The sequence below is a fragment of the Anabrus simplex genome, chromosome 5 (assembly GCF_040414725.1).
Source record: "Anabrus simplex isolate iqAnaSimp1 chromosome 5, ASM4041472v1, whole genome shotgun sequence".
Lineage (NCBI taxonomy): Eukaryota > Metazoa > Arthropoda > Insecta > Orthoptera > Tettigoniidae > Anabrus > Anabrus simplex.
Genome location: NC_090269.1, coordinates 372,649,817 through 372,665,187, shown reverse-complemented (window position 1 = coordinate 372,665,187; position 15,371 = coordinate 372,649,817). Strand labels below are relative to the sequence as shown.

At 37.6% G+C, this 15,371-nt stretch overlaps 1 protein-coding gene across 3 annotated transcripts in view; it reads right to left on the bottom strand.

The window, feature by feature from the left end:
• Positions 1-15,371, bottom strand: part of LOC136874939 (zinc finger protein 723) — a 143,812-nt gene that overhangs the window by 39,492 nt on the left and 88,949 nt on the right. For all 3 annotated transcript variants that reach the window (XR_011018287.1, XM_068227678.1, XM_067148650.2), the window contains one exon: positions 9,459-9,643. Coding sequence is in view for 2 of the 3 variants with exons in the window: in XM_068227678.1 (XP_068083779.1) it covers positions 9,459-9,643 (185 nt within the window). In the remaining variant the exon portion in view is untranslated. The remainder of the gene's footprint in view (positions 1-9,458; positions 9,644-15,371) is intronic.

Below are 15,371 nucleotides of genomic sequence, written 5' to 3'. Positions count from 1 at the left end.
TATGTGAGGTTGAAGTTGATAATAATATTTTCCTTTATGTCGGGCAGAGTTACACCATTCCTGTTGCCAAACATGATTGGTTGAGTCCTTGAGAAGGTTATAATAGTCCGTGGGGGCAATGCCTACATTAATAGGGTGTGTCTGAAGTTGGACTGCGTATTTTGCTGCAGAATCCGCTTGTTCATTACCTATGATTCCGGTATGTCCAGGGGTCCATACTAAAGTTAAGGAAACTCCAGATTGTTCAAGTTGATAAATAAGATGTTTGACACTGTACAGGTACGAATTAAATGATGATTTACAGGACGTTAGTGATTGTAACACGCTTAATGCATTAGTATATATGGTTGCTTTCAAAAAGGAGTGGTTTTTAATATAAATTAACGCTTGGCAGATGGCGAATAATTCAGCGGAGTAGATGGAGAAATTTTGCGGTAAGTGATATTGCTCAGTAACAAAGGTGTTGGAAACAAAGAGTGCAGCTCCTACTCCCTGTTTAGTTTTGGATCCATCAGTGTAAATGTCAATACCACAATCCATAAGAGGTACTTTGAGTTTGTTATACCTGGGTGTAATATTGTGCGACGAGTGGGAAAGTCCTGGAAAATTCTCCGCAGTGGGTATTATGTAAGGTTTATAACAAAGACTATCATAGGCAAAGTAGGGGTTCTTAATAAGGAAGTGCGGTAGATATGTAATTCTTTGTATGCAAAATATAGTGCTGGCGCTAGCGCATTTCTAGGAGGTCTTGTAGTGTAATGTTCATTCAAAAGTTGTAGTTTTGGAATGAGTGGGGAATTCAAAAGGGCGAATTTTTTAAGGAGGTATTTTTTGGCTATCATTTGATGTCGAATAAAAAGGGGATGTTCACCCGATTCTACAAGTAATACATTAGTAGGTGTAGATCGAAGGGCTCCTAAGCAGATATGTATAGCTTGATACTGTAAAGTATCAAGGTGTTGTACAGTGGAAATGGGTGCAGTGTCAATTATAGTTGCACTATAATCAAAGTATGCCCTTATGGTCGCACGATATTAGGAAAGAACTGTTATAGGATCTGATCCCCAATTACGTTGTGTGACTGTTTTCAATATTTTGATATACCTGTTAGCTTTTTGTCATAAATTATTTATATGGATCTTCCAATTAAGTTTATGATCAATGGTAATGCCTAGGTAGGTATGATAGGTGGTGAAAGGGATTTCATGTCCGTCAAACGTGATAGGTGAGCGGTCATAAGAGCATTTTGGTGTAAAAAGCATCGCCGCACTTTTCGCAATGGAAAGTTTTTTTTTTTTTTTTTTTTTCTAGTTGCTTTACGTTGCACCGACACAGATAGGTCTTATGGCGACGGAAAGTTTTAAACCATGTAGGTTGAGCCAAGTGAAAACTTTACTCATGACACTAGATAAATGGTTTTTACACGCATCTCTACTATGGTGAGAGAAATATAAAACAAAATCATCCGCATATAGAGGAGAGTCGTATAATATGGAATACCATTTGCTTTTGGCAGTATAACTTCTTACCGAAATCAGTTATGAAATATAAAAGAATATGGTTTGAAAATTCAAATAATTAGCCAAGATTCTCTATATTTTTAAATTGTAAATTGTTAATGTCTTCACGTCAAAATTATTTCTTTCAAAAAGTTGCACTTGGTGGGTAATACGGAATAGTCGGCTAATATAGAATAGTAGGGTAAATAATATGTAAATTAAAATACAGCTTCAATAAATTCTTTCAGTTATATTTACGAAATTTTAAAAAATCGAAAGAATAAAATTGATAATTAACTTAAATGATAATCTGTATACACTAATTATTCAGAGTTTTCTTTTTACAGTCACTTGTTCATTCAGTGACAAAAGTCACAGATGCAGAAACTGAGATATATAGGTAGTTACATGTTATAATATACCAGGATTAATGCAATTAATTTTTATTAATTTTAAAAGTCATTTTACTTTGAAACTAAAACAGTATTCCATATATCCCGACACACCATGTTTGAATTAAAGAATTCGTCATGCCATAAACTTTGCACAACAAGGAAGTTACACTGGTGTATCAATATAAGCAACTCTTGTACAATATATAACATTGTATTTCCCAGGACTAAACTCAGTGTTGGTAATTAATACAAGCTTTAAAAGAATTATCTGCAAAAGCTTTTCAAATATGAAAAACAAATATTCTTGCTCCACGCACTAACCTCACTCACGAGTATGTCCAAACTGAATACAGAGCATCATGAGAACATTTACCGTAATTCGACGAGTTTCCACCTGAGAGGAGTACGTTACAGGCAAGATAGTGTGGTATTCCATATTGCCCGACTATTCCATATTACCCGATTCTCCTCTACTAATAATGTAGCAGATTGTAAGATAATTTGTTCAAGGTCACTTATATAAAGGGCAAAAAGTAGCCCACTTAGTATATCTCCCTGAGCGAGCCCATGTGACGACTGGCAACTGGGAATGTGATATGTAGGGGATTTAATTGTCAGTTTTCGAATTGTTTCATAATATATATGAATTCGAGAGGGAGACCCTTTAATGCAAGTTTTTTCCAAAGGAGGTGAAGGGGAACAGAGTCATAAGCTCCTTTAATGTCCAAAAATATTGCAATAGTACTGTGTTTTCGATATCTGGCTAATAGGATGTCAAGAATAAGAGTATTTATTGGGTCTTGTGTGCTTTTCCCTTTCAGAAATGCGTATTGTGTTTTAGGAAGCAGATTATAATGTTCTAAAGCCCATACTAAGCGTTGGAGTATAATTTTTAAGAAGATCTTACGGATACACGACCCTAAAACAATGCCACAATAACTGGCGGGGTCAGATGATATTTTTTGGGGTTTTAAGATAGGTATTAACAAGAATTCATTCCACGGGGTGGGTGTATGAGTAGTTATTAAGATATTATTAAAGAAGGTAAGAAAAACTTGTTTAGCTCGATCGGGCAATAAACGCAGCATATTATACGTTATATAATCCGGACCAGCTGAAGAATTAGAGGCATTAGTGAGGGTCATGTCTAATTCCCGTAAATTAATAGGTTGGAGTAAAGTTGTAAATTGAGGACACGATGAAGGTTCAGTGAAGATGGAGGGTGGGACTGTGTAATCAGGAGTTAAAGAATTAAGGAATGGGGATAGAATTGAGCTGGGAACTGGTTTTGGTATTGAATGTTGTGATGCACGGGTAAGAGCACGGATTGCATTCCACAGTTGAGTGGATGGGATATGGGTAGAAAGGGATGTAATAAACTCTCTCCAAGCTTTTCTGCGTTTAGAGTTGAAAATTTGTTTCGAATATGTCGTTTAAGTTTGAAATATTTGGAAGGTGTTAAATCGTTTCGATATGTTCGAAATAGTGTGCGACGCGTTTGTATTAGCTGATGACGCTCTCTGCCCCACCAATAAATACATTGGATGGGGTGAATGGTATAGTTTGTAGGGGTGAAAAGTATTTATATAATCGTTCAGAATTGTAATTAATGTTGAATACGTTAATGGATGATCATTTAATTGGTTGAGGTGGGTAAAGAGATAGGTGTTGTATATTTGAGGATCAAAGTTACGGAGTGTTCAGATATTGCCCACGCGTGCTGATGCATAAGTGTGAGGAATAGGGTTACCTATACCATAGTGATAAAAATAGGAAAATGGTCGCTAGCAAAGGTATCGGATAAAGTGTTCCCTGTGATGATGGGAGCCAGAAAGCTATGACATAGCATGAGATCAACCGCGCTTGGAGGGGAGCCGGGAGGAGATAGTCGTGTGGGGGAACCATCATTTAAAATAAGCAGAGGTGAGAGATTACAGCCGTGTCTAACTCCTGTAAGTACCCTGAACCAAGAACTCATTCTACCATCAATTCTCACATAAATGCCTTTGATTGATTTTAATAATCTACCTTTAATTCCATAGTCCCCCAGTATGGCGAACATTTTTTCCCTCGGTACCCTCGGCATTTACAGTATTCAAATAGTGCACTTGGATAACTCAGTAACCACATAACCTCACGCATTGAAATTTTTTTTTTTGCTAGGGGCTTTATGTCGCACCGACACAGATAGGTCTTATGGCGACGATGGGATAGGGGAGGCCTAGGAGTTGGAAGGAAGCGGCCGTGGCCTCAATTAAGGTACAGCCCCAGCATTTGCCTAGTGTGAAAATGGGAAACCACGGAAAACCATCTTCAGGGCTGCCGATAGTGGGATTCGAACCTACTATCTCCCGGATGCAAGCTCACAGCCGCACGCCTCTACGCACATGGCCAACTCGCCCGGTGCAGTGGGGGAAAAAAAAAAAAAAAGCATAATTCAAAGACGAGGAGAAATCTATGCTGGCTCCCCTGTGCAAGTCCTTTATTCATTGGACTCATTTTAGATGTCCTGTACTTGCAAGTAAATTACCCGATGCCCTTAAAACATCGCGGCTTATCAAACTTTCTTATGACGAGGGGAGAAAGTCTCTCGCTTCCGTCTGCATTACAACACAGTACAGTGACTCTATCCTTGTATGATTTTCCGCCATGGTACTTCTCTTGTAATTCAGAAATGCAGAAATGCCAACTCTCACCATGTCACAAAGTATTCTAAGAACCCATCAATGCATGCAATCACCTTTAACAGCTTTTAAATGCCATGGAATAAACTATTTCCAAAATGTATCCAACAAGGTGCATTTACATTATTTGAATAATGCACTTTGATAAATCACTCGCAAGGTGGCAAACATAACCTCACACAACGAAAAAAAAGAGAAACAATCCAGTTTCATCGGAACTGACAATATTGTTTGGTGCGTACGAATTGATTATATGAGCCATGTTTTTTCACCAATTGTCGGCATTACCAGTGTTCGCGGATTCTGCTTCTCCGCACCCTCCCTGCTACTGACATTGTGGCATTCCTTAAAACGATGAATACAAAAGAATTATGATTTTACTCAAACTTAGCAAATATGAAGCAAGCACACTGTAGACACACCGAAGTGAATGAAAGTAAGGAAAGCTACCTCAGCACTTTCCAGAAGACACGTTCTGTCATGATGCGGATACATTTTGAATTTAAATTACTATGAAAAAAAAAAGTATATTTTTTAAATGTGAAGGCAGTTTTCAATTAAAAGTCTGAATTTTGGTAATTGCTTTCAAAAGATGAATTATCCGTATTTCGAATTAAACAATTTAAGTAACATGCAAAACCAGAATGAGGGCTTCTTCGAATTAGGCAGGATTTTGAATTAACTGATTTCAAATTATCGAGGGTTTTACTGCATAAGGAAATCCAATAAATATTTACCCCACTGACCGTCATGTCTTGACGAGTTTCAGTTAGTAATTAATTAATTGCTCAAAACTAAAACCCTAATATAGTCATGTAAAATAGGGTTCTACCTATTAGGATATTCAATAAATAATAATTTAAAACTTCTACTACACTTTCTTTAGGTATCTTTATGTCAGCTCTATCACTGTTAATGTAACTATGAAGCCTTGAAAATTGTCTCTAATGAAATTTTTAAGAAAGGCAAGGGGAGAAAGATAATTTAAGCATTACCAGAAGAGGTCATTAGCCACAAGTGATATGGCAGATAAGAAGTGCTTGTGGTATTTCCTTGTCTCTTAACCCTCTAACGCTCATATTAATTTATGTTTAGTTTACATACATGAACAGTGGCTAAATATGTGGACACTTCAATAAAGTCGAATATGCTTGACAGAAGCCATTGATAATGGGCCTTATTGAATTTGGTGGTGTCTGCAAACGTTCAGTGGCTTAATATTTGGCCACTTTCTGTTCTCTGTGTCATTTCCTCTACTGTGCTACCATCTGGGATGAGAGTGGCTAATTACCTGTATTTAGACACTGAGTTCTTGCGTACCTAGCGGTATCACGTGTTGTGTATATCCTCAGTTCGTTGCTATTTATCGAGTGTTTCTGGAGTGATTATCGTATTATATCCCAATATTCATATTGTTATGTAAGTGTAATGATTTTTAACCATTGTCAATAATTCATGTAGAGCTAATAGCTAATAGTGCACATATTTAGCCACCAGCCTACTGTCAGTACAAACGAACAGTGGCTAAATATTAAGCCACCAGGTTCTGAAGTTTGTTTGAAAGTGTTTTATGAAAAAACAATATTACATTAAATGACATCCAACCAACAGTTACCTCTGCTATAAACAATGTTCTTCCAATAAAAAATAAGAGGGAAAACTCAGGTGGCTAAAAATTTAGCCAATGACCTATAAATGGTTAACGAGGGTGACTTTCCAGTGAACGCAAATAACCACACTGCAAGTCTTACTCCACAGGTAGTTATTCTAAAATTAGTGATGTAAACTCAAACGAGATACAATAAGCATAAACTATTCAGCTTTGAGACTTGAACTTCAAGTTTCACCACAATGCCATAAACACATTTGCATAAGCAACATCCGACATCACATTCAATGTACAGAACATTTTTCCGTGGAAAATATAACCAAAATGTGATCTTTAATAACTAAAATGACCAAAATAAGACCAAACAATAAAAGCAATGGTAAAGTATGCATTTATATGCCATATACAATAAGGCTAAATATGCTCAGATATGTCAAATTTGTGCTTAATTACAACAAATAGCCAAAATGGAAGACTGGAAAACAATATGACTTTTCTTGAATATTCAAACCCTAATAATCATCAAGAACACAAAGACCATTCATTATCTGGTCAGTCAAATTATATCTCAAATTCTTTTTTGAACAAAACTGACAAGGCTACTGTATTACTGTATTTATATCACGAAATTATCACCTTCGTTACAGCTGCTACAATCAATCAATCAATCAATCAATCAATCAATCAATCAATCAATCAATCAATCAATCAATCAATCAATCAATCAATCAATCAATCAATCAATCAATCAATCAATCAATCAATCAATCAATCCATCCTGATCTGCATTTAGGGCAGTTGCCCAGGTGGCAGATTCCCTATCTGTTGTTTTCCTAGCCTTTTCTTAAATGATTGCAAAGAAATAGGAAATTTATTGAACATCTCCCTTGGTAAGTTATTCCAATCCCTTACTCCCCTTCCTACAAACGAATATTTGCCCCAATTTGTCCTCTTGAATTCCAACTTTATCTTCATATTGTGATCTTTCCTACTTTTAAAGACACCACCCAAACTTATTCGTCTACTGATGTCCTCCCACGCCATCTCTCCACTGACAGCTCGGAACATACCACTTTTTGCAGGTTATAAATTTCATCTTCTTTGTCCGTAACGAAGATCTACTTGTGATACAAATTCTTATAATTTTGTTAATTACCACCTATTCAATACAATAAAAATGTAGTACAAACTTACATATTTATTAAGATGTTTATATGGTACATGTTTCGCTCCTTTTTCGTGAGCATCATCAGCCAACTATTATTCACTTAAGGTTGTATAAGATCATGAAACAATTCTTTTGGATTAAGATTATTCGTATAAAACTAACTGACAAATCTTATAATACTTTACAAGTCAATTAACAATAAAATTATGTCTTTAAGTTAAAACTTTTTGTCTAAAATCTATCTTAGTCTAACATTTTATTGATGAAACTCATCTGGTGAACATCTTTTAAATTGTTTAAAAAATAAAAAATAAATAAAAAATAAAAAACTTTTGAGATCTACCTAATTGTATTGATTCATGTTGCTTAACTTGTATGATTGTCGTTAAAACTTCATAAACTATATTGACAATTTTCTGCAGTTGATAATTGTCTATGTTATGGACATTTGACTTGTTCTCGTTGCTGGAGTAACATTTATACAAATGTATTGGCATTAATTTTATATTGTCAATAGGATAATATTGTTTGTGAACAAACTTGTTGATGAAACACTTTCTAATGTGATATTGGATTTAAAATGTTCTCGTATGTTCCAAAATGGCTTGTTGGTATATCTGTAATGAAAGATAAAAAAATTATATGTTTATGGTTTTGATTATAATTCTGTAGAACTTCTTACTGGAAGAATACTTTTCTTTCTGCTGTGTAAGTGTTTAGTGTTACTCCTAGCCTCTTGAGAACTACCTGTTGTTCTGTTTGCACTTCTTGTATTATATGAGTGAGTGTGGGTGAGTTTACGTTTTGGCGGGGAATGGGAAGGGGAAGTTAAGGTAGGCGGTGCATTGATAGCTGCAGTAGATTGTGGAGGGGATTGTCTAGGAGAAGTAAGGGGAGGAGTTGAGTTTGTTTGCGTCAATAAGCCATTAACTTTTGTCGGATTAAAATGTTTATAGAATTTATTTATATCTGATTTAAGCATTTGTATTAGTTCCGGTAATTGTACTAAGATGGGGTTCTTTATTTCAATTTCGTCATTTAGGTTTTTATTTTTGTTGTATTGTTGATCTAAATGAATGTATATGTTTTCCAATTCTGTCATTTGTTTTCCTTTTTCTACTCTTCTAAAAAGGAGCGAAACATGTACCATATAAACATCTTAATAAATATGTAAGTTTGTACTACATTCTTATTTTATTGAATAGGTGGTAATTAACAAAATTATAAGAATTTGTATCACACATACCACTTAGTCGAGCAGCTCATCTTCTTTCTCCCAAGTCTTCCCAGCCCAAACTTTGCAACATTTTTGTAACACTACTCTTTTGTCGGAAATCGCCCAGAACAAATCGAGCTGCTTTTCTTTGGATTTTTTCCAGTTCCTGAATCAAGTAATCCTGTTGAGGATCCCATACACTGGAACCATACTCTAGTTGGGGTCTCACCAGAGACAAATATGCTCTCTCCTTTACATCCTTACTACAACCCCTAAATACCCTCATAACCATGTGCAGAGATCTGTACCCCTTATTTACAATCATATTTATGTGATTACCCCAATGAAGATCTTTCCTTATATTAATACCTAGGTATTTACAGCAAGGAAAGATCTTCATTGGGGTAATCACATAAATATGATTGTAAATACAGGGTACAGATCTTAAAGTGCTGAAGATTCTGTTTATGAAATAGCTTGTCTAGTACTTTTGTCTATACGAATATAAAAACAGTTTTACTATAAAATTTCTACTTTATCACAATGAGAATACAGAGCACCATCAGCAGCTGACTGCTCCAAGAGCATCAACAATAGCCAAACAAAGGAACATGAACAGAAACAAGCAATAAAGATAAATATGATGACAGGTCAGTATAGGCATAGGCAGAAAGAACAGACACGGATGACATGGAAACAAAGAAAGAAAAGGACAATCTCTACATTTTCACACAATGATGTCTTCAAACAAGTACACTCTTTCCTCATCACTCCCACTATGATATGTTCCTATTCATATACCTATATTTTTATACATGACTTGATTTGTCACTTGTTTGTTCCTCCCATTTATGACTGATTACGAATAACTAGAGCCAATTTATTACCTTGAGGATTTTTCCTGCGATTCTTTAGTCGTGCCACAGTTTTCCTCTTCCACAACGGTAGTATCACTAGCAGACATGTCACCAGAATTGTCATTCAGATCATAATCCATTTCCATAATATGAATGTTTCCATTGTCATTCCTACTGCTGGGATCTCCATTTTTCTCCTTATGAGCTAACTCATCCTGAAAATATACAGATCATGTAATAATTAAAGTTTGAACATAACGACACTCAACAATGATACAGAAGATGGCTGATTCTGTAAAGTTATATGGTGCTGGGTGTGTAACAATAACAGTATTCAAAAGTATTTAAAAGCAGCTGATAGGAGTACAGTGATAAAGTGCTCTCATTTTATGAGGAAACTCGTACCATTCTGCCAAGGGAAAACCTCCAGCTCTCCCAACTGCAGTGTGGGAAACCATATGACATAACATTCCAGCAGTTTGCTGCTTCTGAGAATTGTACTGGAACATGTGTGTGACTGTTGCTTGTGTATTACTGTGTATATTGATTGTGTATTAAGTAAACAATTGGAAATGGAAGCATTTGATCCCAAGTTTTAGATAGGGAACAGTGCAACATTACTGTTGCCTTACAACAGCGTATCGCGTGCCACTTCAGTCTATCTACGAGTGTTTCTCAGTGTCAGCACGTTGTTTGGAATGAATAGCCATGTCCAGAAAAGGGAAGCCCATCAATTTGAACCCAAGTGCATAACATATGGAGTACAAAACGAACCACTGGCATCTGTTATTTCGGAAAAACCGAGAAACACCGACTGGAGTAAGTGCGAACATTGTGAAGTGATGCCTTTTGCTCCTGAAAGTTTCTGTTGTAAAGACAGTGAAACAACAAATGTGATGCACAGAAGTGTGATGTGTATTGTTTGGCACAAGAACTTTTCTAATGTTGTGTTAAATACCACACCTTGTCTTCATATGAATAAAACAAATATCCCCTATTTGAGGGAAAGACTGCTTATGAAAACTAATGCTACCTGGCGGTCCATAGCCTATAGATGGTTTGTGTGCTGCGACAACTCATGGACTCCTTCAGGAAGAAAGAAGAGAAAAGTTATACCATCTTGTGTAGTGAAGGCAATCCGAAAATTATATCCCCAAGAGGGAGGTACATACGTAGGATTCAAGGGTGCTGAGGGGCAAGAACCAGAATACGTTGATTAATAAAAAATGAAAAAATATATTTAGAATATTTCATGGCATTCTTTTTTGAAGATGTGATGAAAAATCTTCCTGTAGCAAGACAATATCGGTATATATAGTTAAATAATTAAATTACCCATGTTACATTTAGTTATTTTTAACAAGTGACAGTATTACATACAGTTTATAGCTGATGCAGGTGAAATGGGGGATTGCTCCATCCAGGGGCCTAGGGTCAGAGACAATGTTTTGTGGTAGCTCATATTAGGGATCTTCTTCTAAGGGAGTGAAGTCGAGTTGGTGAGAAATTAGCACGACTAATTTTTTACAGCCAAGCTCGGGATCTCTCCGGTGATTTCTCTTGACTGGCGAATCTGTGAAAACCTACACCTTCTTCCCTTGATGTTTTTGAAGTGCTTGCGTGGTTGCAACCATACACAACACAGTTAACCATGTTTTCACTTAGGTATCGGGGGACCACTGTTGCTCATGTCCGTAGGTTTAACCTTAAATTACCCTACACATGTCCCCCGGGTGGTGCTAAGTGAGCAACATTAGAATAAGATGAGACCAAACTGTCGTATACGACATCTCGGTCAAGGAAAACGGAGAAGAAACACACCTATAGGCCCTTTTCAGGGCTCTCAAGTTTGTAACATTGGCCCTTCAGTGAAAATATACCAGCTTAACATTGAGGGCATGAGCAGAGCAAAGTGTGAACACCTAGCAAAGATTCTCAAAGAACACCAGACTCATATCATCCTGTTTCAAGAAACCCACATGGAAAATGATCTCCAACTGCAAACCAGAGGGAAAATTCCAGGATTTAAATTAGTGTCCGCAATTAATCATGCAAAGTACGAGATTACCACGTATGTGAGGAGCGATATCACCCACTATCAAGTCTTGCCATCCTCCCCAGATAATGAAATATTTATTACCTCAATCAAAGTTTGCGATTTGACAATAGTCAAAGTACATAAACCCCCTGGAACTCCCAGGCCATCTCCGCCAATTTCAACTCTGTAAAATACAAGTATAATTGCAGAAGACTTCAACAGCCATCACACACTATGGGGATACAAGGAGAACGACAGTAATGGGGAAAAGCTCACTGAATGGATGGAAACTGAAAACCTTAAACTTATCTATGATGCCAAGGATAAGGCTTCCTTCTCTTCTGCACGATGGAACTAAGAATACACCCCGGATCTCTGTTTTGTAACGCAGTCACAACACCCACTCAGCAACATACAATGCACAGTGCTCAACAAATTTCCTCACAGTCAGCACAGACCAATAATTCTCCAGTCTGGATTGCCTGTGCCTATCGTTCAATCCTGCCCGAAACAGAGATGGAATTTTTAAAAAGCCAACTGGGATGAATTTTCTCAACAGATTGACTCCAATCTGCAATGGATAAAACCTATCCACAGCAACTACAGCAGATTCATTGGTGTAGTTAAAAGTGCAGCAAAACGATGTATCCCAAGAGGATATCTTAAACAATACATCCCTGGTGGAACGAGGAGAGTGAAAGGCTCTTCTAAGAATTTGAGGTCAATGATGATCCAGATACAGCTTCTGAACTTTTACAATCTCTAGATGAAAACAGGAAAAGAATTTGGCACGAAACTGTTGAGTCCCTAGACTTCACTCCAGCAGGGAAGCTTGGAGACTGATCAGGAAATTGGACACACAAAACAGCAAAATTAGACCAAAAACAAGCATCGGTCTAGATGACATGGCCAAGCATATGATCTCTACCTCAAAGGTTTCAATCATAGAAGGCACGTAAAGCAACTCTTCAAGGAAAAGAAACGTACAGCTCAACGATCCTCTGAATTCTCTGCCCCATTTCAACCACCACAAACTAAGCAGGCCATAGAAAGTCTAAAACCTGGGAAAGCAGCAGGTGCTGATGGTATTTATCCAGAGTTCCTTCTTCATCTTGGACCAACTGCTGCTAAATGGCTTACTAACTTCTTCACAAACATACTAGAGACAGGTACCTAGCTTCACTCTTCAAGAAAACAAAAATAGTAGCTGTATTAAAAACAACTAAGAACCCAACAAAAGTTGAGAGTTACCGGTCAATAGCACCCCTCAGTGTTACAATGAAGCTTCTGGAAAGGCTGATACATAACAGGATCTCTGTGACAATAAATCAGCACATTCCAGTCGAGCAAGCAGGATTTAGACCTGGACGACGCTGTGACGAACAGGTTTTAGCACTAGTTACTCATATTGAAAATGGCTTTGAGAACAAAATGGTAAGCATGGGTGTCTTAGATCTGACAGCTGCATATGACACCGTGTGGCAAGATAAGCTCCTTCTCCAATTTATCAGCATTATCCCTTGCCTGAAACTCTCCACCGTACTCAGTAAAATGCTGAGTAATAGGTACTTTCACACTTTTTCAGAAGACTCCAGAAGTAAAGTACATAAGCCCTCAGGGCTCTGTATCGGCCCCTCTACTATTCAACCTGTACTCATATGACCTCCCAGTAACCAAATCAAGAAAATTCCTCTACGCAGATGACATTGCATTGGTCGCCCAACACCAGCGCTTTTGATGAGTCTAAGTCGATGCTTACATCAGACTTAAAGATTCTAGACAGTTACTTTCATCAGAACAACTTTAGACCAAACCCTCAGAAAACTGTTGTGTCTACCTTCCACTTGCGGAATTGAAGTGCTGGGTACAAACCAACCACACCATTCAGAGAAGAGAATCTACAGTACTGTAGCAATCTAAAATACCTGGGAGTCATCCTGGACAGGTCCTTGACCTATAAGAATCACCTCTGTAATGTGTCAGCCAAGATCAAGACCAGGAATAACATACTTCAAAAGCTGGTGGGTACATCCTAGGGTGCTAATGCTCAAATCCTGAGATCCACTGCTCTTGCACTCTCTTATTCCGTTGGTGAATATTGTTGCTCAATCTGGCTTAACAGTGCTCACACTGGACTAGTAGACACCCAGCTGAACAAGCAATGAGTATCATTACAGGGTGCATCCAACCAACACGCACTGGCTTCCCACCCTAAGCCTCATACCACCTCCATCCCTAAGAAGATCACAGTCACTGCTTAACTAATGGAAGAAAATAGAAAACAATCCTCACCTCCCTATTCATTCTGACATAGCAGCTTCTCCAGCTAAACGACTGAAATCCAGACACCCATCTTGGCGTACTGCAGTGAATCTACAGGACACCTCCTTTAATGTATTAGACGCCTGGAAAGAACAATGGCAACAGCAATACTCGTTACCACATCATCACATCATTAAGAACCCCTGCAAGTGTCCAGATGGATTTTTCCTTCTCAGATGGCAGTGGAGGATGCTAAACCGAATTAGGACCGGCCAAGGTAGATGTGGAGCCACTCTCTTCAAATGGGGATGGAAGACATCACCGCATTGTGACTGCGGAGAAGAGGAGCAGACAGTGGATCACATTGCATTTGAGTGTCCTTTGTATGCTTCTAGAGGCTCTATAGAGGAGTTACACTGTGTCTCAAGCAAAGCTCATTTCTGGCTCTCAAATTTTGATATGGAACTTCAGTTATGAACTTGAGATGGTTGTTGTACACGTTGTATATAATATTGTATTCATGATATGCTAAATAAATAAATAAATAACATAGGTATCATTTACAGTAGTTAAATATGCCAAGCCAACAGTTGCACTGTCTGATTCTGCTACACCTCCTGATGGTGTGCACAAGGCAGTTCGCCCACAATGAAGTCACTCGCTCAAGGGCTGTGGTCATTTTCCGCTTATATCTCCAGAACAAAATAATGCAATAGGGTTTTCAGCACACCGACTAAAATTCAACATTACATTTAATGAGTTAAGAAAATAAAACTCCAAAATAAGCCACCAGGGCCTTTAATTGTCCAGCGTAGGAAACAAACATTTCCATGGGGTTGGCCCACAAAGCGAGCAGACTGCTGATCTTTCGACCATATAAAACAAGGTTTGTGCTGACATTTCACCAGACAGATTTTGTTGCAATAATAAAGTTCTGTAATTGGTTTTGTGAAAGTGTTTATAACTGAAATTTGGATCTCGTAGCTAATGTTTATGTCTGATAAGGCATGGTTCCAATTTCTGGACATATAAATTCTTAAACTGTGTGATTGTAGAGTACTAAGACCCTACATAATGTACAGGAAGTGCCATTGCATCCCATTAAAATAGGGGTATGGTGAGTGGTAGGTGCACGAAGGATAATTGGGCCTAGATTTTCAATGACAGCGTAAATTCAGATGGGTACACGAGAACAATTTGGCATCTTTTCAAAGAGCTGACAAAGAAAGAGGAGGATTATGGATATTTTCAATAGGATGGTACCACAGCACTTACCACTCTTTTAATTCTAAAGAAACTTCACTTCCAGTTTTTGATAACTGGAAAATTAGTACAGGTTTATGGCCCCCTAGATCAGCCAACCTAACTTACTGTGATTATTATTTTTGGATACCTTAAAGGGCAAAGTTTACCAAAATAATTCCCGTACTATAGAAGACCTGAAGACCGAAACACCGCATCGAATACAGTCTATTACCGAAGAGGAATAACAGACAGCGGCAAACAATTTGTTTAAGAGATGTACGGCATATCTTACTGCAGAAGGTCATTTTCAACAGAATCTGAAATAAGTGGTGAGCAATAAACCTGCATGTATGCAGAGTACAAGTCATACTCCATTCCCACATATAGTCTAGTACAAT